Here is a 24,347-nt window from a genome sequence, read left to right as displayed (position 1 = left end):
AAAATTTTCAAGATTCCCCGTCACATCGAATCTTTGGTCGCATGCATGGAGCATTAAATATAGACGAAAATAAAAACTAATTGCACAGTTTACCTGTAATTTGTGAGATGAATCTTTTGAGTCTAGTTACTTTATGATTGGACAATGTTTGTCAAATAAAAACGAAAGTGCTACAGTAGCCAAAACCTAAAAATTTTGCAAACTAAACAAGGCCTTAGTTGTCTTGTCGACTCTGATGGCGAACCGGTTGATATAAACTAGGCGGCTTGGACTGTCATTTGTGAGTGCCGTGCCTACTCATGACAGTATAACATAAAAACTCTTCTCCAAGTACCGCCGGTACGTCTCGGTCGCTAAGCGTCAAGGCGAAGCAATTTAGTAGGTCTTCGTCAGTGGCGCAAACGAACGCTTGGTCAAGCTCAAATAAAGTAGCTAGATCACGTAATTGCTTATTTATCCCCACTGTCTGATGCTAGCTAGCAATCTATATATCACCGGCGTTTTCAGATCAGATAAGCTCTGCACGCGCGCTAGATCGACTTACTGAAGTTCTGATGATGAAACAGCCATCAGTTCAGTTATGTTAGCCATCACTGAAGAAAACACATGCATTGACCTGCATTGTGCGCGCTTACTGCGTACACTCACTAAAAAGCATGGAACCAGCCGGCACCTCAACATTTACAGATCAATTGAGAGCACGTACAAATGTAGAGGAGTGGTACGAAGCCATGGACGGGATCGACATACGTACGTTCGTACATGGTCCAACATTCAGAGATGGGAGTGAATTCATGGTCCAACAGACTTAACTAGTACAGTAGTACTACCAAGCAACTCCGTCAATAACGCTCTTTTCTTTCTGAAGATGTAACCGTACTAAGGAGTCCAGGACCAACTGTAATTAAGTAATTGATCTGAGCCATAATTCGTCAAGACGAAATCATATGCAGTGCAGACATATATGCATGGTATGCACAAGGAATTCATGATCGTGCATCAGTGCCTGACATCTTCAGTACAGTAGTTCAGTTACGGTTACAGTAGTAAAATAAACTGACGAAAGACTTGAAACCACTAGTCTCTGTCGAGTGTCGACTCATCGACTGTATCCTTCTCAATTTCATCAGGCTTCCCCAACTCTCTTGCTTAAACAACAAAAGCCCCTCTCTATTCACACATATCACTGAGGTAATGATTTAGTGATCTTATAGGGTGCGAAACAGAAAAAAAACATAGAGCTAGCACAAATGTCGAGCGGGAACAACCGGTGTCAGAACTCCGGCAAGAGGTCGTCCTCGGGCGAGTGCTCCGCCGGCGACAGCGGAGGCTGGTGAAGCTTATCGAAGTACTCCACCACGCTGAACCCGTCGCAGGAGACAATGTCATCGGCCGGCGCGGGGATGTAGGGCGGCCGGGACACCTCCCCTAGCAGGTCCCACGCCACCCCGGCGAAGAACGGGTGCGCCCGGACCTCGTCGGCGCCGCCGGCGAAGCCCAGCCTCCGCGAAGGATCCTTCTCCAGCAGCCTCGCGATGAGGTCCGTGAGCTCCGGCCACCGCCGCCGCGCGTCCGCCGTGAACTCCGGCTCCCGGAGCAGCACGTTCCGGAACGTCTCCTTCCGGTTCCGGCCCCGGAACGGCGTCCGCCCGTGGCACATCTCGTAGACGAGCACCCCGAGCGCCCACCAGTCGACCGCGAACTCGTGCCCGTCGCCGCGCACCACCTCCGGCGCCACGTACTCCTCCGTGCCCACGAACGAGAACGACCGCTCTCCCGCTGCGGCGGACAAGAAGCTCGAGAGCTTCTTGGCGCGTTCCATCGGCGATACCCTGGCCGATTTCGCCTTCTTGATCTGGTCGACGCCGCCTTCGATGCTTCTGTCCAGGTACCAGGCGAGGTTGCGCGGTTCCTCCTCCTGTCCGGAAGTAGACGCGGTCACCGCGGACTCGCTCCTCTTGAAGATGTTCTTCAACCGTCTGTGGCTCTGGGCCTGAGGCGGCGGCGGGGACGATGTCGCCGAGCACGACGACGAGGTCGACGTGGACGTGGACGCGGCGGGGGACCTCGGAGGGAGCTGCCGCGAGAGGTCAAAGTCGGTCAGCATGACGTGGCCGTCGGCGCGGAGGAGCACGTTCTCGGGCTTGAGGTCGCGGTACGCGATCCCGGTGGCGTGGAGCTCGGCGAGCGCGGACACCACCTCGGCGACGTAGAACCGGATGGCCGCGGGCGAGAACACGCGGTCGGGCTGCGCGTGGCGGAGCTCGTTGAGGTCCCCGCCGGGGCAGTAGGGCAGCGCCCACGCCAGCAGGTCGGGCGTCTCGGCGCAGCCGAGCAGGGACGGAAGGTGCGGGTGCGCGAGCCTGGACAGCACGGACACCTCCCACCGCGCGCGCCGCGCCGCGTCGGCGCCCGCGGCCGGCCTCGACGCCGCAGGGGAGCGCTTGTCGAAGACCTTGAGCGCGTAGGCCTCCCCGCTGCTGGCGGCGCCGTCCACGGCGAGGAAGACCGTGCCCATGGCGCCGCGGCCCAGCACGCGCGCCGCGCGCACGTCGTGCAGGTCGATCTCCATGGTTGGCGTCACTGGCATGAGCGTGAGCGTGAGCGCGCGGGCTGTGTGGCCGTGTCGTGGCGTGTCGCGGTTGTTGCCAAGGGCGGGCGGGGATTTGGAGTGCCGTGGCGATATATGGGAGGGGGACGCGGAGGAGGGGTAGGGGCCGGCTGATCATAAGGTGGCAGCTTAACTGGTTCGCTTGTCTTATCTCGTCTTCACTGCAAAAGAAAACAAATCAAGTAGTGTTGCCGCAATGACACTTTGAGCAGAATTATATATATTTATTTGGTAGCCTCCGGCACGGATTTGGCGTTTCTTTCTTTCGATCAGCTCATCAGTTTTATCCAAAGCATAGTTATATCTTTTTTCCATTCTAAATTATAACTTCTTATTATGTACACATTTCTTTTGTGTCAGTCGCCTGAAATTTACGTGTGCTATGTAGATATTGCTTCACGATTTATCGACCTGAGCGGTGCAAATACCTGTCGTCTGGACATAAGCCTAATTTTAGGCACCTAAAGTATAGCAGATCCCTATTTTATATTAAGTCAAACTTCAATAACATTAGCCACACTTATTATAAAAATGAATTAACATTTATACATACAAGTTTCAATAAATACTAGTACGTTACCAAGAAATATTTTATGAAAAATAATAAAACTAATTTAATGTTGGCCTCAATAATCACATCAAATAATTACCAGCAGAACTTATATATCCGTTGTGTGGATGAAAACTATGACAACCTTGGATGATGACAGACCATTTTACGCTTTGAAAACAACACTGCTTGTTTGGACTAGTAGAGCTCAGAAGTTTGGACTGCAAGTCAAAATTGATTCGAAGTTAGTAGTCTAAACTTCTGAATCGATTAGTTTCCATTTCACAACGAGAATTTCATCTGCTGTACAACCAGTTACAAACTACTATGTACTATATCCATTTCAAATTATAAATCACTATAGCTTTGTATAAACTAAACTTCTCTAATTTTAACTAACTTTTAGTTTAGAGATGATTTGACAACATTTATAAGGTTAGATGAATAAACTATCAAATAATATTTGAGAATGAGTTAATTAAACTAATATGATGTTATAGACGTTGGTGTATTTTCTATAACTTTAATTAAGACTACATACGTTTGATTTAGAACAAAACAAAAACTGAGCTATAATTGAAAACTGACAGGATGTCAGGATCTATGCGTGCCTGCTGGTACGAATAAATCAAACCAAAATCGCTGAAATGATCATTTCAGCGGGTGGTTGGACAAGCTAATATCAATGATTCTGGACCGGTTATTCGGTTGCTTTAATAGTACTACTGTACAGTATTTTTTAAAATCGAACACGAGAGAGATCATTGGGCGTGGAGCTCGAGGCATGAAAGCGGAAGCTGGGCTCTACACGTGTGGACAGTAGCAGGAATCACGAGGAAATTCTTTTCAAGAATGGTCCAATTCAAACAAGAAGAAAAACATGATTAGTCACCAATCATGCGATGCAACGGGACGGCCATAAGTAGTATATACCATATACTATCTCCGGCCCAAAAAGTACTCTCCTTTTACCCTCCAAAAAGCCACTCACTTGGTAAATTGGTCATTTTAGATTTAAGCTAAACCAAACTTTTTAACTTAACTAATATTTTACAAAATAGTGTCAATATTTATGTGTCTAAATAGGTGTACTATAAAATGTATTTCACAATAATCTAATAAAACCTTTTAGTTACTATTTTTAATTGATTTAGTTAAATAATGAAATTATTGGATTTCTCAAAAAAATGTGAACTATATTATTTTCTAATGGAAGGCCTACAATTTCAGTTAGGTTATTAGTCAAATTTTCTAAAATGATCAAAATATAAAAGATATCAATATTTACAATACAAAATAGATCTGCTATAAATATACAAAATATTAATATTCTAAAAACCATTTGTTTCTATTCAATCCTATAGACAAGAAGTATATTAATATTCTTATACATATTCCAACTCAGATATTGATTGGACGGGCTAACGAGGAGAAATTTCAGTATTTGACATTGAATTTGCAAGTCTCACAAGATTTGATATTTGATTCATCTGTCTTTCGAAATTTAACATTGGGGCAGCTAATTGGTTTGATTTAAGGGATTTCACCCATTTTCTCTCCTTTTCCTTTTCCTCTAATCATTTCACCTCTTCCCAGCCACCTGAAAGGACCAAACTATGTCTAGATATATATTAATAAAAACAAGGTATCTAAAAGAAGGCAAAACGTCTTGAAGTTTGGAATAAGGGGAAGTACACGTATCGTGCCCTTCATGAATCTCTGAATTCCGAAACGGGGTGAGCAAGCTAACAACCATGAAACTGCACATGAAACATGATCATCCTTCAATAGAGTTTAGTGGATTGCACAATAGAGGGTGTTTTGTTCGAGGGATGAGGTAGTCCATCATCTATTCATTCCTCACTTTTTTGTTTGGTTTGTGGAATCTAGTAGTAGGTTAACGTATCATCTCACCTCATTTCTTACAAACTAATAAATAGTACTGATACGAGGAATGAAGTCATTTTCATTTACACCACCTCATCTTAAATGGAATCATTCTTCAGACAAACATAAACACGCTATAACCTGGCTTGGGAACTGTTTGGCTTAATTCATCGAGAACGTGCAAAATCTTTTCCATGCATGTCAAGATTTACGATGTTTGCAAGTTTGGAGCGGCGGCTCCACCATCAAAGTCTATCGATCCTACCATGACAAAAGATATCTGGTGTAGGTGAGGATTGTTGGTTACATAGCATTTTACATTTTTATTGGTCCATAAAGAAAACTCGTTGACTTACTCGTACGGTTTGGTGGTTTGCTTTGTCTGAATATATATGTTTTTTAAAGAAGAAGAAGAAGAAGAAGACTTTGTTAGATTGATCTCAGGCCCAGCCCAACGGCTGGGGCCTTTTCCCTCTGGATCGCGCCCTGATCGGGGGCGCCCAACCGATCCATGGTTGGTGGGCCCCTGACGCGCTGCGCTATAAAAACAGGAGTGGGGGCCGCAGGCACACTAACCTTAGTTCGCTGTGCACACAACCCCACTCGACAAACCCTAGGCCATCCGATCGGCTCGCGCAGTGGCGTCGGGAAGCACCACCGCGCCGCCACCGTTCTACTCCTTCCCCACTGTCGTCGGGCAGTGCCGCTGGAGGCACGAAGGTCGCCGTGATCTACATCGTCGTAGCAGCAACACACTCGCCATGGACCCCTCCGGATCTGCTCCCGCCGCTAACGACGACCAAGCGCTGAATGCGATGCACTTCATCAGTGCAATCCCAAAGCTGACGGGGTAGAACTATGTTCTGTGGCGCGAGAAACTTGATGCAGCTCTAGCACTTGCTGAGATAGATTTGGCTCTTCAGGAGCCAAAGCCCACTGAGCTAGAGGAGCCCGAAAGGGCTCAGAATGAGATCGATGAAGCTTTTGCTAATCGAAAGTGAGATTTTGCTCCCATCAGAGCAAAGTATGATCTTGAGAAGTACAAGTGGAAAAAGTCAAACCGCAAGTGCAAGATTGTCATCAAGAAAACCATCACAGAGGGCCTAAGAGGTGCCATCCCAGAATGTGAGACAACAAAAAAATACCTTGAGAAAGTGAAGAATCAGTTTACTGGTTCCACCAAAGTTCATGCTTCCACCCTGATCCAGAAACTCACTAACATGAGGTTCACAGGGGGGAGTGTGAGAGAGCACATTCTGAGCATGAGCACCATGGCAGCCAAGTTAGAGAAGCTAAAGATGCCCCTCGCTGATGGTTTCATCATTCACCTAGCTCTAAACTCACTTCCTAAAGAGTATGAGACATTTGTTGTTAACTACAACACACAGCCTGAGGAGTGGGATTTAGAGAAGGTGATTGCTATGTGTGTGCAAGAGGAAGAAAGGCTCAAGAATGCAAATGGTGGTTCTGTGAATTTTGTGAAAGGAAAGAACAAGAAACCATTCTACAACAAGAAATCTCCAGATACCTCCACCTCCCAGAACAAGGGAGGCAACTCTTCACAGCCTAAAGCACAGCCAAAGCAAGACAACCAGCACAGGCAGGAGGATCCGGATCGCTGTAGATGGTGTAATGAGACAGGGCATTGGAAGCATGAATGCCCTAAGTTCATGAAACATTGCCTAGTGAAAGGTGAGGACATTATAACTTTTGTTGATGAATCCTTATATCTAAGTTATGCTAGATCCACATGGTGGATTGACTCAGGTGCAACTGTTCATGTTGCAAACTCTTTGCAGGGATTCAGTGGAGGGAGAACCCTTCAAAGAGGAGAAAGACAGATTAAGGTGGCCACTGGTGTTGCAGCTGAAGTTCAAGCTATACGAAATTTATCTCTAGATTTAGCTAGTGGCTTCACACTTGAGTTGCATGATGTTCTTTATGTTCTCTCTTTAGCTAGAAATTTAATTTCAGTTTCATGTTTGTCAGACTATGGTTTTGATTGTCATTTCAGTAAGAATGATTGTAAGCTACAGTTAAATAATAAATGTGTGGGTCTTGCCTTCCGACAAGACAAACTTTATTTATTATCTATGTCTGAGAATGTGAATGCTGAATGTAATAATGCTGATAATGCAATACCCGTAGATGCTAGCAAGAAAAGAAAGAGAATTGATTCCTCATCGAAATTATGGCACTGTCGCTTAGGCCACATTTCGAGGGGGAGAATAGAACGCTTAGTCAAAGAATCAATCCTCCCACCACTAGAACTCTCAGAGTTAGAGCAATGCGTCGATTGCATTAAAGGCAAGTTAGTAAAGAACATAAAGAAAGGCGCTAAGCGAAGCATAGGAGTACTAGAATTGATCCACACAGACATTTGTGGACCTTTTCCAGTGACATCTGTGGATGGTTTTGATTCCTTCATCACATTCACAGATGACTACTCTCGTTTTGGATACATCTATCCAATCAAAGAACGCTCAGAAGCTTTAGACAAATTTAAGATATTCAAGGCTGAGGTTGAAAACCAACTAGACAGAAAAATCAAAGTAGTAAGATCTGACCGTGGGGGGGAGTACTACGGTCGACATACCCCTTATGGACAAGTTTCTGGACCTTTTGCAAGGTTCTTACATGAAAATGGCATAGTAGCCCAGTATTCGATGCCAGGGGACCCACAGCAGAATGGAGTAGCAGAAAGGCGTAACCGTACTCTAATGGATATGGTGCGCAGCATGATGAGCTATTCCACTCTGCCACTGAGTTTGTGGATGGAGGCCTTAAAAACCGCCATTCATATTCTCAACAGGGTTCCAAGCAAGTCAGTACTTAAAACCCCGTATGAGCTGTGGACCGGCAGGAAACCCTCAGTCAACCATCTGCGTGTCTGGGGGAGCCCTGCTGAAGCAAAAGTATTTAACCCAAACATAGGAAAGCTAGACCCCAAAACAGTAAGTTGTCATTTTATTGGCTATCCAGAAAAGTCGAAAGGTTATCGTTTCTACTGCCCTGGTAGACATACCAAGTTTGTGGAAACGAGACACGCCAGTTTTCTAGAAGATCAGATGATCAGGGGGAGCAAGGCAGCGCGAGAAATTACCCTTGAAGAGAAGCGGGTGTTCGTGCCCATTCCCATGGTGCAAGAACCCTACTTTACGCTGCCTGTTGTTGTCAAGGATAAAATCCGGGATCACGTCATAAGTCTTGAACATATAAGCACAGAAAAGATGCTAGCGGATCCGCTTACGAAAGGCTTACCGCCCAGTGTGTTCAGAGAACATGTAGCCAGCATGGGTTTAAGGGAAAGCCTGTGATTCCTGGATAGTAAAGGGCCCAAGGCGAGAATTTATCTCTAAATAGAAAAGTGGTTGTGGCCGTCTAATCTAACAGTGATAACTGTTAAGATGAAACATGCTCAATACACTGATTTGTGATGGGGTGAGTTGACAAAGCGAGAAAGCACAGATGAGATCAAGGGGGAGAATGTTAGATTGATCTCAGGCCCAGCCCAACGGCTGGGGCCTTTTCCCTCTGGATCGCGCCCTGATCGCGGACGCCCAACCGATCCATGGTTGGTGGGCTCCTGACGCGCTGCGCTATAAAAACAGGAGTGGGGGCCGCAGGCACACTAACCTTAGTTCGCTGTGTACACAACCCACTCGACAAACCCTAGGCCATCCGATCGGCTCGCGCAGTGGCGTCGGGAAGCACCACCGCGCCGCCACCGTTCTACTCCTTCCCCACCGTCGTCGGGCAGTGCCGCTGGAGGCCCGAAGGTCGCCGTGATCTACATCGTCGCAGCAGCAACACACTCGCCATGGACCCCTCCGGATCTGCTCCCGCCGCTAACGACGGTCGAAACCCTAAACTCCTGATCTACTTAGTTGTAATGGATCTAGTGTATATATATGTATCACTGTTTACTACTATTTGTACCCCGACTCGATACACAGATTCTGTTTCTATCAGGCTTGATCATGCACTGAGGGCGAGAGCCACGCATGTGGGCAGAATCAGAGGCGAAGTTGACACAATGCATGCTTAGGTGTCACCTAATTACAGTGTCAATGGGCTTTTCATTATATTTTGCTGCCTCTGGCACGTTCTTGTACGATTTAATTAGCAATTCTTTTTTGGTGCATGTTGCCTTTTCTATCGCTTGATTGCGGTTGCAAAGTTTGCAACTCGCAACAACCAAATACTCCTAGACTGGAGCTGCCAGTTGCAGGAGCCTTGCTGCCTTAACATACTGTAGTAGCACGTAGTTTTGCCGGCTGCTGATCCAGTAGTCATATATAGCAAAGGCTATAACTGCCATTGTGATTATAATCTGCTTCAAATATGTTGAAAATCCCAATTAAATTCGCTACTTCTCTCATGATGTGTGAGAGAAAGTTGCGAAAAATGAATCTTTTCCCTACTTTTCTTTTATACGCCGCTACGGGCACTACTGTATTGTAGCACAATACGACACTCCTGCTTGCAGACTGATGGGTCCTGCCTGGATACATGATTCAGGTCTATTGATGTTGTGACTACTGACTAACTAATTTGGGCTGCCATGCCAGAGTGCCTGCTTATACTAGGTCCACCACTGTCCACTGTCCACCAGATGACAAGCAACAGTGTACGTACATACATGTATTAATAAGTTGCGAATCTATCATGTGATAAACAAGCTACCCCTGTTAATTATTCAGAAAGAAAAAACTCCAGCATGGCAGCATGAAGATGGCCTATCTACAATCTACTCATCATGACTAGGACACATCCAAACATGTCCTCAGAAATCCAGAGTATTACAGGGCAATTCCTAGCCAGTAGTACATAGTATTGTACTTTGTTTTTTTAAAAAAAAAACTTAATGTAGAGTTATCTTGAAGCTAATATAAGTGTCATCTACTCGACTACTTTTGTTCTCTTCTGAGGGGACGTTTGGTTTCTAACAAATGCTAATAAGTTTGATGGAGAGAATAATCTTAATTATCCTGTTTCTGTCTCTTGTGTGGGTCGTGGATGGAGCCCGCCCGGCCTGAATTTAAGGGCACTAGGGCACCCTTTAGCTACACATATCATTGTTCATTAGGAACCAAGAAATTGAACTGTACTAAGTTCTCTAGCTGCATCCTGACATTTCAACCTACAACCAGGCTTCGTCTCTATTAGGGTATTCTATTAAGGCGCGACAGCAGCACTATGATGACAGAATCACTAGGGTTTTTTTTAACTTCTTTCTTCGTCCGTGCATGCCTCTGGTAATAATGGAGTTCGAAGTGGATTAGGATTTGCAGGAGTCTTCTTTCATACACAGGTGTTGCTACTCATGTGCTGCACCAATTGGGATATATACGTCCACACTCAAATTGAATCGATGGAGTGATGGGCACTTGTGCTTGGCTAAGAGCCTTTTCGCTATTCACTGATTTTTGTGAGAGAAAAACAGCAGATATATAAGCTATGTGAACAAGCTCTAAGATGGTGTGGTCTCATATATCCTGATTACCAACCATTAGCACGTTTAGGAGGCCCCGTCCGGTGTGGTCAAGGCTAATACCTCGTTAGGTGGTCTGATGATGAGCCGAACCATTGTTTGTTCCATTCATGAACCAATTATTGCGCGAACAAACAGGGTGTCGATCTTGGAATAATGTGGATAAGCGTGGCGTGTTTGTGCGTGTCACGCATGCAGCTGCAGCTTGAGGACTAGAACTACAGGAATAGGATCCCCCCTGTGGTACTTCGGCGTAGTTCGGCAATCGGCATGCTGAGAGTTGTCGCTCACTGTGCGTTTTGAGCTTGAGTACGAGTAGCAATAGCTAGCCCTCTGGCCATTAACAAATGGCAAGTGGAAGATTACACTGATGAGGTCGTAAAGCCGGATAGCGAGTTGCCAACAATGCTAGCCCGCCACCACCACCACCAGCAGCAGCAGCAGCAGTGTGCAAACGGCAAAGGACTTGGGCTGGAGGAGGAATCGAAGAGGGACTCCTCGTCCTTTTTTCAGTTTTCTATTGCCGCCCTGGTCGGCCACTGCGCTGCAGCTGCCGGCGTTCTAGAGAGGAGGAAAGCCAGCACGTACGATTAACGCTCATGGTTTGAGTAACTGAAGGCTTTTGGGGGCACTTCAGTGTGTGCCCTTGTCTTCTCTTGGCCTAATCAGAACCATGAACATAATTAAGCTGATGATTGATTAAATGATTAGGGGACATAATCAGTGACCAGAAGTATATCTAGCTAGTTCCTTTGACCTTTTTGGCACGGCATGCAGGAGCGGTTAGGGGCGACCGAATTGGATTACCTCAATCTCCTCCTTTTGTGAGTTACAGTGCTGATCGATGATCAATCTTCTTGAGGCGCAGTCATAAAGCAAGAGTACGTAGCCAGGACAAGTCATGTCATGTAGGTAAGTAAGGTTTGCTGACTTGCTGTTGTTGGGTAAAGCAGCTCGGAAAGCAGTCAAAGCCGACGATATTCAGGCTTCAGAATGCCGCAAACTCATCAACGTCAGTGCATCACCAACCATGACTGTTCCTGTTGACAGACACACTGATGATGTGCTACTGTTTCTCGTGTCGGCTACCAGCCCGTCGGGCCACACGCAGCCCATGGAGGTCCACGCCTACGTTTTGGTCGAACAGTGGTCTCTATTGTTGGGCCATAGCGCCAGACGCTAAACAAGAAGGCCAACGATAGGCGACACTAGCCCACAACCACAAGGCATCGCAAATTTCTGCTCCTGGCGCCGAGAGAAGTGGGCTTAAAGCTACTCTTGGAGACATGGGCTGCAGCCTCAGCTCCCGACTCGCGAGAGAAAGTGGGCTGAAACTCCATCGCTGCTGCCCGACAAATTTTCTGGGCTCGGCCTTGCGATTGCGAACTTTGACTTCTCCCGCCGTGGCCCGTAGCTGGTGCCTCCTGAAGCTCGGTTCGGCTGTGTGCCTGTGTCGGGCACTTGCCGCCAGCTGGAAAAGGTCAAAAGCAATATGAGCAGTTGACTCGTGCGGATGGGGTTTCGAAACTTCGAGAAAAGGATGCGTGTTCCTTTTTTTTAACAAAATCCAAAAATACTACTAGGACGTGTTCATCCGTGCTTGGCTCTGCTTTGGAAAGGCGGACACTTCACCATGTGGAGACGCTTCGACGATCCACGTCAAACCCGGAAGTAGAAATGGGCATCTTGGCACTACGCCCACTACCTGAAAAACTGGCGATGATTATGAGGCACCCGCCTCATCTGTGAGAACCCTCGGAAAAACATTACACCAATTTTTACACGTACATAAACACAACTCAGGTAATAAAAAGTTTAGTCGCTGCTGCCACGCGCCAGCTGAATAAAAAAAAAAACTGTAGCACCCAGCGAAAACAAAGAAGCAAACAACTAAACAAGCTACCAGTTCAACGAACGCGCTGCGCTGGCACGAGGACACGTTCGCGAAAAAAAAAAAGAATGCGCCGCGCTGACCGCTGTTCCTGTGCAGCGCATCGAGCAGCCGAATTACTAGCAAGCCTCTCGACGCATCGACGAGGAACAGCACAAATCGCCAACCATCAGCAATACTAATCTAGTAATAATGAAGGGCGATGACGGATCAGCAGGGGAGAACAAGTCAGCGGCCAGCAGCCGGCGGCGCCGGTCAGGGCTGCGGCGGACTGCGATGGCAACCGCGCGGAAGAAGACGAGCGGTTGGCCGGCCGGCCGGCCGTCCAATGGCGCCTCGAGCGGAGGAGAGGCGAAGGCGGGTGGCATGCGTCTCCACTGCGGCCCGGTCCATGTGGCGTCCGCGAAAGCGACGGGCACGGGACCCAGCCCAGTCGGCCCGGGAGATGACTATGTGCCGACCGCGGCCGCGATAATGCGGTTCCATTATGGAGCAGGTGGGCCACACACGGGGGCATAATTCTTCTGCGGAAAGAGGAGTTGATCGCTTCTCAATCTTTCGGTCTGAAAAAGTCTGTAAAAAATACTTCCGGGATCGGCAGAGATGATTACTAGTATACGAGCCTGCCTGACGAATGATTGACCAATCATCGCTCGTGCTGGTGTTTTCTGTACGAGAGAGACGAGAAACGTACTCGTAGTATAATAGTTTTTGCACAAAGTTGCGTGTGACAGATACATACACCCAACCCAACCCAACCCAACCCAACCCATTTGTTCATCGTTTTGGGCCCTCAACCACCACCACCACCATTATTATTACACTATTCTTCGTCCACCTCTTTTCCTCCCATTCCCGTAGGAAAATTATATAAAAAAAAAGGAGATTAAAAATCAAACACGTTCAAGAACAGCATAATAATAACACCGAAGACGAACTTTCTTTCATCTGCATGCATGCCTTTACCCCTTCCGCCCTTTGGATGGATCTCCCCTCTGCAATCTCTTCCTCCGCCTGTCCGCCGTCGTCGATCAGAACCTAACGATCTTGGCCGCGCGCACCACCGGGTTCTCCCGGGCGATGGCGTCCCTGCCGGCGCCCTTGTAGTCGTAGCTGCAGCCGTGCCGGTCCGAGTACCGGTGCGCGCCGCAGAAGAGCTCGCCGCACCGGCACCGGAACCCCGTCAGCCCCACCCGCTTCCGGCAGCTGGAGCACCGGTTCACAGCAGACGACCTCGCCGCCGTGGCCGCCGGAGCGGCGGCGACGACCTCCATAGACTGGCCCACGGCTGCGGCATCCGCAGAGGCCAGCAGCTCCACCGCTGCTGCGTCTACGAGTGCCGCCGGCCTCGGCTGCGACACCGCTGAAGCTGAGGAAGAGGAGGTAGGGGACGACGGCGACGACGACCTCGACGCCGTGGCCGCCGAGAAGCAGCTCTGGCACAGGTTCTGCGTGGCCGGGTTCCCCGGGAAGCCGCAGTTGTTGGCGCACAGCGTGATCTCCGGCGCCCGGAGCTCCGTGGGCTCCTCCTTCTTGTCGCGCTGCGCCATGCTCGTCGTGCACCTGGCAAAAGGAACCCGAACGAACAACCGTGCCTGTGCCTGTGTCTGTGTCTGTGTGTACGCGCGCGCGGGCGGCCCGGGGCCGGACCTTGCTTTTCGGAGGGTGGGGGAAAGACGGAGGAGGAGGGGGGGGAGCTTGCGAATTGGGTGGTGAGCCTGTGATCCGCGGGGAGGGGAGCGAGTTCCGCGAGGAATGGACGAGAGGCGCGCCCGGGTTTTTATCGGGGGGGGAAGTGGGAAGACGGGGACGCGTCCCCTTCCGCGGACGCGCAAGCGCAGCGGCGAAAGGCAACAGCGACGCGCCCGCCCGCCCCGCCCCGCCCCGCGTGTTATTTCCGTCCTCGGCCTCGTTGTCGCGTCCAGTTGACGACGCTGCCCCGGCGCTAGCGTGCCTGCCTCCCGGTTTCGGCTGTCCACCTGTCGCGACCTCGGCCGCCCTGGCGGAAACGGCGAAGGAACGTGAACAACATGGCGCGCTGCGGGCCACTCACGGGCTGTGGGTGCGTCCGCAGCGGTTAAGGCTGGGATCCAGAGAGCCGGCGCACGGGGCTGGGTGCCGAGGGGTAGGATGGTCCCGTTTAGTTTAGTGCGCTCGGATTTCTATCTAGGACGCGGTCGCACGGACGGGTTCGTGTGCTGGTTGTTCCGTCCCGGCCGTGCGTGTGCGTGTGCGGGCGGGCGGGGTGGGTTTGGATTGGGACCGGGTGGGGCAAGTATTCCAGCCGCCCGGGCTGACCGAGACCGACGCGGACGCGCAGGCCGAGGGATACCATCTGAGGCTGAGCACAGCAGGAAACCAAGCGAAACCGCTCAAAACCAACCGTCGGCGCTCGCGCGCGCACCGCCGACTCCAGGCAGCCGGGATTGGCGTACGATGGACGGCCGCAGGCGCAGGGGGGCTTGGGACATGGAAACCGTCGTCGCCGTCTCCCGTCTACCGCACCACACGAACGTTCAGCTTGATCCTCCCTCCCCGTTCGGTCAATCAGTAAAACTAAAGCCAACCTCGCCGCGCATGGCGTCGCTTTCGGACGCTGAGCTGTCTGGATTAGCATGGCCATCCCTCTTTCTTTTTCCGTCGTCTCCCTCGCCTGTCCATGTCACCATACCGCCCCCTCTGACAGGCTGATGCTAGCACCAGCTAGCTGAAAGACGAGAGGGAGAATACTAAATCGAGTGAGCGACCTCTTCTCTGGCCAGATTTGCATGTCGACATGGGGGCGAACTCGTGGCCGTGCCCGCCCCGGCCCGCGCCAATTTTTTCTTTTGGCTGCCGTGCATGAGGCCACGACGGACACCTCGCAGCCGCGCGCGTCTGTTACCAATTCGCTCCACCAGAAAATTCCATCAGCGCGACACAAGGCGGGATACTACGTTGTCCATCATGTCTGACGTTAACAAGGTGGCCAACCGGGGACGTACGCGATCCCTTCATCGATCGGGATAAGCAGATGGATGCTCTCTCGCCACGAGCACGACAAGAGCAGCTTGCTTTTCCCCAGCTGGCTGGCGTCGCTGCAGCGGCACCCGAAAACTGGCAACTCGCCAACCATGCCTTAGCTTGTGAGCTGAACACACGGTGCCCCGATTATTACGGGAGGGAAGCGTGGCTGTAATCGGATCACGCGTGTAGCCACGCGAAGATTGGAGGGCTGCCGGCCGTGATCACGATCGCACGGTGACACAGCGGCGCGTGCTGCCGACATCGGATTCGGATCCGTCGGCCGGCCTGCATGCGCTGCTGCAGGGGCCAGCTGCGGAGGCGGAGCGCAGCATAAAAAGCAAGACCGCCGGCGCCGGTCCGTCGCTCGAAAGGGTGGAGATCGAGCAGTGCAGCTTCAGTTCAGATATCTGACAGCTCAAGAGCAGCAGCTAGATGGCTAGTTGGATTGAGTGCTTTTTCTCACCGTGGGCCGTCTCTATCGGCAAACGGCAAACGATCCTCAGCTTGGGAGGATGAGAACCAAGAAGAGGCCAGCCGTATCCCCGGCGAGATATTATGTGGATTGGTGGCACTATGTGACACATCGCCAAGTTGTGCAAGCCCCACCAGCAGATGAGGGATACAGATGGCAGCAGATATGAGATATCTATTCTGGATACCTGGAATCACGAACTGAACCTGAACCCCTCAAGGCGATAGCTACTGCTGCTTTCTGGCGCACAGGATGCTCGATATGTACATGCTGTTTTTAGATAACAAAGTGTTAAAGTGTAGGATACAGTGGTCAGAGGCTGAGAGACACGGAGACAAGAAATGGGGGCATCAGTTCAGATTTTTCGGGCCCTTTGGAACGCAAGAATTTCCTGAACTCTGTGTGTTTTAATTAGTTCACAATTTCTAATTAATATAGTTGAGGCCCATTTGGATCCTTGAATTCAATTCATTCTAATAATTACAATTTAGACCTAGATTAATTAAGCTAATATGGTTGTATAAGAAATATATTTGTATATTTATTGTTAGGAATACAAGGGATATACTTATATGTTGCATTTTTATTGTAGGGAAAAGAGTTGAAGAATGTGTCATAAGTTGGAGAATAGAATTATAGCACAGTGATCTATAGAATTGTTTCTATTTCTATCTCTTCTTTTGAGGGAACATAATCTATTTATATCTCTCACCCTATTAATTTGAGATAGACTTATTTGTGAGCGTGATAAAGTTATGAAATGTCAAATTTTAAGCTAAATAGTCTAATCCATTATGTAGATTTCAGTTCCTCCAAAAATAAAAGGATTCAAACGACCCCCTAGAATTACTCCATTTCAAAGGAGTCCTTCCCGTTTTGATGCTGCTGCCTTTGCTTCCGTTTTGTCTTCAATTTCGTTTCAGTCATGCGAATTGTGCAGTGGATCGATACCTAAAGTTCAGTACTTCATTTTCAGCCTTCTGCTTTGACTTTCTGGCATGCGGGTACATTCCTTTTTTTTCATGTCCCAAAAAATCAATATTCGAATCAGAATTTTGCATTTTTTACTCCAGAGTTTTGCACAAAATCTCTTGCCAGAAACATGCAAAAGAGCACCTAGCCACATGTACAGATGTGCTTGCACTATCGACATACACGGCAGTCCGGCACGAGCCAATGGTTTGAACTGTGAAATTCGGGCTCTTTTCACTTTTTTAGTATTTGAGACGTGGAGTATTCACAATCACACATCACCAGAGCCTCTGCACACAGCAAAGCACTGTCAAGCATGAGCATCAGCATTGGCAAAAACACCACGCTTGATCACCGTTCCGCGAGTACCTCAGTGGAGTGGGTGTACGAGTCCTCCTCCACTGCAAGGTCCTGGCAGATCCTCTCCACGACCTCCTTCCCTCTGTCCGCGTTCTGCGTGAACCTCTCCGCGCACCGCCGCTCCACGAGCTCGGCCAGCTTGGCCGCCACGGCCGCCAGCGGCGCGCACCGGATGGTGGTCTCCTGCCGGAACAGCGTCCACTCGTCGGGCCGCGCCGGGTGCGGCTCGTAGCTGCACCGCTCCTGCACGTCCACGAGCCCCCGGAGCGTGGCATTGCGGGATGCCACCCGCATGTCCCGCGCGGGCGCGTCCACGTCCGTGCGCTCGACGCAGAGCACCACCACGTCGCCGCCACCGGCCGCTCCTCCCGCTACTAGGCCGCGGAGCAGGAGCGGGAGCGGCGGCGTCCGGCCCGCGATGGCGCGCACGGCGCGGAGCCGGCCCGACACCGCGTCCACGTCGCGGGACAGCGTGTGGACGTCGAGGATGTGGGAGAGCGCCCCGGAGTCGGCGGCGCGCGCCGCCGGGTCCGTGAACTTGCGCCACGCCGCGGCGGTGACCCGGTGCCAGGGGTGCCGGTACACGTGCTCCTGCGTGTAGGAGACCACCATGGCAGCGTGCGGCGAGGGCGGAGGTGGCGGGGACGCGCGGTTCTCCGTCAGCCGGCGAGAGCGGCGGAGCGGGATGGAAGCAAGGAGGACCTTGGAGACACGTAGCGTCAGCGTGGGGGTCTCGAGAGGCGGAGAAGAGGAGAGGAATATTCGCGTGGCGCGGGGAATTAAACCCACAAGCGCGTTTTTTTTTCCAGCTCTGCTTTGCTGTCGAGCCTGTGCGGCTGTGCCTTGGGCCTAGGACAAGCTTCCATTCGGCAATGGCGAGCAAAGCAGAAATCGCAGCTCGGCGTCGAGGCAACCAACATCATCAGCTCAACTAGATGCTTGTCTTTTGTACAACTCCAAGTAATAGGCGACAAGCAAGTTTGTCATCTTATTGGCAAAAGATTTTATTGGCACATCTGGCAGGGCAATATGGTGGTCTTCACGGGCACTAGCAGAGACCTAGAAGAGGGTGTAGCCGTCGTCGTAGGAGACGTGCCACCCGCGCTGGCACGGCGGCGCGTCCTCCTCGCGCTCCTGGCAGCAGCTCCAGCGCTTCTTCCAGTTGGCGCGGCCGGTGTTGGGCCGGCTCCCCTCGTCGTTCCAGCGGTACACGATGATCCCGCTCTTGTCGCTCCACTCGCCGTCGATGCCCTGGTGCGGCGGCGACATGGAGAACAGACCCTTCTCGCCTGCGATGCCACACGGCAGGGTTTACACAACAAGTTCACATAACCGGCGTCAACACTGGGTGGCATATTGGGTTTGTATGGGCCTCCATCTACATTTTAGTCGTGGGTCGGCATATGGGCCTATTATAAGATTTAAGTACGAAGCCCAAATAAATAGCTGTTGGGGAAGATATTTTGTAAGCAGCCCACCGTAGGCTGGAGCACAGAGGATGATTTTGAGAGGATAAGACTCCACCTGTGATGTGGCCATGGAAGGCGCAGGCGGTCGGGTGGTTCTCCTCGTCTCGGTAAACGCCGCCGCATCTGAGGCACCTCTTCTGCTCCTCCGTCGCCGCCGCCGTCGAGCTGCTGCTGCTGCTGCTGTTGCTGCCGGGAGTCGCTCTGGCTCGCGCCGAGCGCGGCCACCGTGCACTGCGACGAGGAGAGCTACACGGGGATGGGGGCGAGGGGCGGGGCAGCTTGGGCACTAGGGGCGAGTAGGTCCGGGTGGGTGCGAGAGGAGACGACGCCATTGCGTTGCGTGGGATGCGATGCGAGTATGCGACACGGACGGAACTGCGCCCGTCCGCGGCATCTCGATGATATGGAAACGTGATATGGGGCTTACTGGGCCTGTTAGTCTCGACTGGGCCGAAAACAAAGCCTGGATGTGAGCCCAAGAAGGTATAAAAATGGTGAACCTGAATGTGGTACTGGTACCTGACGTTGACTGCCGGCGATTTGTTTATTTTTTTTTTCTCCAACGGGAGCCAAAAAATAGTTTAAGAGTTTGTGGACCTAAGACAAATCTCAGTACAGAGCTTCAATACACAGTTACCAAGAATGGTACATCAAGCGAATGGAATAGTCCACCTGAATACACAATTTTATAGGTTAGCCACATCACTTAATTGTTATATGATGCTAGGATTATAAATTAAATGTATAGCCTTGCAATTGCGTACAATTCATTACTTATCTCACATAGAAGATCATTGAGAGTGCATGAGAATGAAACAAATCAGTCTCGGTGGAGCGAGGTTTCATTGTGTTGATAAAAAATATGATGGTGGTTTCATCATAATAAAACTATTTCTCTCTTTCCTCGTAAATACCATGCCAACTAAGCAAATCTCATGATGTGTCATAGTTTTAAATGAGAATGAAACTCTTGTGAAACCACCACTGAGACTAACCTTAGTGTCACCCTTGACAAGTTCAAAAATTGCGCATGTTTTTTTTTCGATAACTACCGGTAGGATAATAGAGGAGACGAAAATTGTTGATGCATTTAACTCAAAAGATATTAGAAACTAGTATGTTTCCACAAGAATTGTATAACCTCTTAAACAATTTATCACAATAAAACACATAACTTCAAAACAAATTTGTGATTGCATATCTCAATCTCAAAAGATATAAACTATTTAAAATGAAGGTAATACTTAGAAAATATTTGGATCTAGATAGCTAATTGTTAGCAGCTTAAATTAGCTAGTGTATTCAAACAATTAGCTATTAGCTCAAGTAAAAGTTTACAATACTATTTGCTATTTTTTCCTTAAAAAAATGAAGCTACATATTAGTAGGAGAATCCACACAAGGCTCACATAATAGCATAGTGAGTTTCCATATCTACACGCTAAGGCTTAAGGATGGCAAACGGGCGGATTCGGATAGGGTGGAGTCCCTATGCACCCGAACCCGAAATTGAACCAAACACCGATTCGAGTGAAAATCTATCTTCAAAACCAAAACTGTGGATACCGAAACCCAAATAGATACCCGAAACCCGCTTTGTATGACAACATAGTAATAGCAATAAGGAATTTCTATGAACATATCCAAGATATATATACCCATATTCACATGTATAAACAAGAGGCAACAAATAAAAATATTTTCATGGGTAAACAAGTTATTAACTTAGAATAAATTTAACTATCTAAGTAAACAAGTTATTATTAGCATATTATAAAATATAAATTTTAATTCTAAATAATTTATTTCAGATATCCATTGGATATCCACGGGTGGAAAACTAAACTCAAAAATCGTGGATAAAAAATCATTCATAAATCCAAACCACGAGAACTGAAACTCGCAGATATTCGACCCGAAACTACCCCGTTGCCATCCTTACTAAGGCTAACCATTAGTTGACTAGATCCAAATATTATTACTCACTTGTCGAAAAATAATATTAATTTAGTTTTTTGAGGAGTGAATCAATATCAACATTTCGATTACAGGTTTATAAAAAACTATATCAACATTCTATAAACAGGTTTATTGTAAAAATATATTACTAGATTAAAATAATATATTAGTATTCTTAATATAAATGATTCAATTTGAGATTGATCGACATGTTGAAAACCTATTTTTTGATGAGGGAGTATTTTACTAGTTTTTTTTGAACGAAATGCATGTTCTACTGTTGAGGGGAAAAAAAAGAAGATGCACTGACATGCAGTTCGAATGTACTTTGGCGCACCAGCGTATCAAACTTTTTACGCAGCGAGTGACGAGACGTTACATGGCAAAGTATGTACTGACAAGCTGAAAAGATGGAAGGCTGCTAAAGAAAGAGTGCAGTCTCCGGCACGCTGCCCTCCGTCCTCCACATTGCTTTGCACGCCGCGTCAATGCAACCCCGGGGTCCGGGACGCAGATGAACTCGCTTCGGCTCGATCGGATGCACAGCACAGCTCCTAGAGTGCAAGCAACGCCAACAACGCCCGGTGCCCACCGATCTGTCGCCGGCGTGCGAATGCGAGAGACCACGCATCCTCGTCGTCCTCGCGGGAAAGCACAGCACAGCCCTGCAACAAAAGAACGGCAATGGCAATGCCCCATGGCCCTTGCACCGGCACGATCAGAATTCAGAGGGGGGGGTCCCGTTTGATTCCCTCCAGTGCCGGTGTACTGCAGTTTTCCCTTAATTTAGGCCCAGGAGACGCGACGAAAACTCATCATTTGACACCAACATAACATCACATGGTATGGGTACTACTTCTACTATGTGCGCGCGCATCCGAATCTGACGTTCCATCCATCAGGACTGCGCACACTTTTTTTTGTCGGCCATTATTCCACGAGCCTCTCAGGTGAGCCAAAAAGTTGATCCTCCGTCGATCTTGTGAAAAGAAGATCCATCTGATGATTTCTGATCCGGCGTCTCCAAACTCGACAGCAAGTTGTGCGAGCGTGTCTCGGTGTCTGTGTGTTAAGCTTGTGTCTCCGCCGGTTCCAGGGTCTGGTGCGGTTGCGCCCTTTTCCTTTTTCTGGGGTATGCAAAACAAATGGGGAATACGACTCACAGCCTTTCCGCGAGCAGGCTGGGATGGTTGCAGCCTCACAAGTCACAACGCTGACGCCTGGTTGGTTAGTGTTGAATGTAGATAGATTCAGCTGATAAGCTCAAGTAAACAGAGCAATATCAATGTAAATTGTCATGTCAAATATAACCGAATATTATATTATAGGATCTAGGAAGCATGCATAGTGAATTTATCCATTTGCATGGCTCAAAAAATTCCTCTATTGCCTTCCAAGGGGAAGTAATCACTAGTGGAGATGGGGTCAAAGGATAAGAAAACCTACATTACATAAGTATAGTTCAAACATCAGGCCATAAGAGGTGAGGGGTAGACGCCCAACATGCTTAAGGGCAACAGATCTAAGGAGGCTGGGGATAGGATCTGGTCGAGAGCATTGAAGATTTGGTTGTGCCACTTCTAGATGTTCCGATGGATGAGGAGGGAAGTAGACAAGAGTTGAGGGTGTGAAGGTCCAATGTCACTCTATCTAGGCAAAATTTGCAATAGAACGCCGCAATTCAGAGGCTAGTGAAGAAGAGGCGCTCACGATGCTCTCAGTCACAGGATAGAAGGGGCATGTCATCATGCCAAGAGTGACATGATGGTGAAGGAATTCTCACATCCTAGTGTTGCCTCACAGGACCCACAAGAAGACATGAACCTTGACTGGGGCATGGTTGTACTAGTTGATCTCAAAAAAGGGTGTACCAGAGCTAGTATCCATGAGAGTGTAGAATGCCTCAATCTTCAATACCAGCTTGGGGGGCCAGAACAAGAGATGGGAGTTGTACCAGTCGTCGAACTGCACAAAGTTGAGGTGCTCACAAAGGTTGCTTGACAAGCTCCACATAGGTGGAGTGATTGAGGCAAGGTTGCAGAGGCAGGGACATGTCGTTGGCAAACTCAACCACCATTGAGATGCTTGTACTAGTGCAATGGGGAGGGTTTGCAACGCTAGCACGAGCGGACCAAGGTTGGTCTAATTGTGCTACAAGAGGACAAATTCACCACAACTGACCACCTTGCTGTAAGATTCAGGTAGAATGGTAGAAGGGCATAGAACAACTTTGAGGTGGGAATTAGTATGGTGTGTCATTCATTTGTGTACTAGAAACACACCTAGTCCAACCAAGGGCCGACGACCTTGGATAGGTGTTTATTTGCTTACTTGAGGAGGAGAATGGTGTTCTTGATTCCATTGTAGTTAACGCCAAGGACATCTTCATACTTGAGGTGGCAAGCAACTAAACAGGCAACGTAGTTGTCACTATTAGAGTAACAGGAGTAAGGATGAAAATAGACAAAATAATCTTGTCTCATCTCATGTCCCATTTTCTACTTTTATCCCACATGTTCCCATATTTATGGAAAAATATGGGGATGAGACAGGAAACTAGGAAGTGGGATTCATGCCCATTTTTGTTGCACACCGTTTTATTCTAGGATGAACCCGTATTTATCCCATTTCAATCTATATGGGATATGGTTGTGCTATATTAATACACCTACTAATCACCTATTACATATTAACACACATCGTCGTGCAAGTGAATATTAGACCTACCACTTCATACAACATGTATATATATTGTTGTGTGACTTCATATATGCTTACTTGAGAACATTATATCATGTGATCCTATCTTAATTTTTGACTCTCTGTTACTATTTCCCTATATTTGTATGTCTCAATCCCGTTTCCTAATCCTAACATTTTTCGAACATGATCCTATTTTTTGCCAAAAAATATAGAAACAAAAACAGGAGAGGGATGTTCTTGCCCACTTCCATATATTTCATCGCTAAACGGGAGACGTCTTTCCAAAGCATGCTCTGATGCATCTAGTCCATGCACCACACCGTGAAGTTGGGAAGCAAGAACACAACCATGATGTAGACGGGTTTCGTAGAGATCATCGTATTCGATGGGATGAGCTGGTCACCCCTAGTAAGCACTTGAACGCTCAACAGGGGCGAATGTATACTATCTTTAGGGGGTGCAGATGCACCGTACCACCCCAATTTTGAAAAAATAGTAGTTTTGGCTTAAATTTTACCATATATGCACCATCCCTGATATAAGCATATGCACCCACAAGGCAAGTGCACCACCCTTTAATTTGCTCTAGCTTTGCCACTGACGCTCAAGGTGGGGATGCGATGCTCGATTAAGATTGACAATTTCATCCAAGACATGCACAAGAAGCTTGAGAGTCAAAGAGAGGGGGGCTAAGGTAGGTTTGCCTGAAGCAGTCCAACTTACATCATAGTATGGGCATGAGCAATGCTCCAGTGTCTGGCGGGACGAAATTACTCTTCTAGAAGTTGATAGCGAGTCCGGTTGGCGTAGTGATGGTGATGAGGACAATCTTGAGGCGCTAGACCTAGGTCGCCTTGACCCACAGTATGATGAGTGGGTCATTGGATGTCATAGGGCATGACTTGTCATCAACAAGGGGTTGGATTAGGAGCTTCCTAGCATGGGAACCCATGGCCATGTGGTAGAGGAGATT

General features: G+C 48.6%; 4 protein-coding genes across 4 annotated transcripts; all 4 read right to left on the bottom strand.

Moving 5' to 3' along the window:
• On the bottom strand, positions 990–2,737 carry LOC8055869 (serine/threonine-protein kinase UCNL). The gene has a single exon (XM_002460403.2). It carries the CDS (start codon positions 2,588–2,590, stop codon positions 1,274–1,276), a length of 1,317 nt encoding a protein of 438 aa, XP_002460448.2. The 5' UTR covers positions 2,591–2,737; the 3' UTR covers positions 990–1,273.
• LOC8055868 (zinc finger A20 and AN1 domain-containing stress-associated protein 1) lies at positions 13,114–14,289 on the bottom strand. The gene has a single exon (XM_002460402.2). It carries the CDS (start codon positions 13,981–13,983, stop codon positions 13,465–13,467), a length of 519 nt encoding a protein of 172 aa, XP_002460447.1. The 5' UTR covers positions 13,984–14,289; the 3' UTR covers positions 13,114–13,464.
• On the bottom strand, positions 13,308–18,001 carry LOC8055867 (PRELI domain containing protein 3A). Its single transcript, XM_002460401.2, has 2 exons — positions 17,253–18,001; positions 13,308–17,173 (listed from the first exon to the last, which is right to left on the bottom strand). Exons 1-2 carry the CDS (start codon positions 17,853–17,855, stop codon positions 17,162–17,164), a joined length of 615 nt encoding a protein of 204 aa, XP_002460446.2. The 5' UTR covers positions 17,856–18,001; the 3' UTR covers positions 13,308–17,161.
• On the bottom strand, positions 18,003–19,348 carry LOC8055866. Its single transcript, XM_002460400.2, has 2 exons — positions 18,768–19,348; positions 18,003–18,532 (listed from the first exon to the last, which is right to left on the bottom strand). Exons 1-2 carry the CDS (start codon positions 19,042–19,044, stop codon positions 18,303–18,305), a joined length of 507 nt encoding a protein of 168 aa, XP_002460445.1. The 5' UTR covers positions 19,045–19,348; the 3' UTR covers positions 18,003–18,302.

The sequence above is a fragment of the Sorghum bicolor genome, chromosome 2 (genome assembly GCF_000003195.3).
Source record: "Sorghum bicolor cultivar BTx623 chromosome 2, Sorghum_bicolor_NCBIv3, whole genome shotgun sequence".
Taxonomy (NCBI): domain Eukaryota; kingdom Viridiplantae; phylum Streptophyta; class Magnoliopsida; order Poales; family Poaceae; genus Sorghum; species Sorghum bicolor.
Note: the sequence above shows the minus strand (reverse complement) of the source record. Positions and strands in the feature narration are given on the sequence as shown.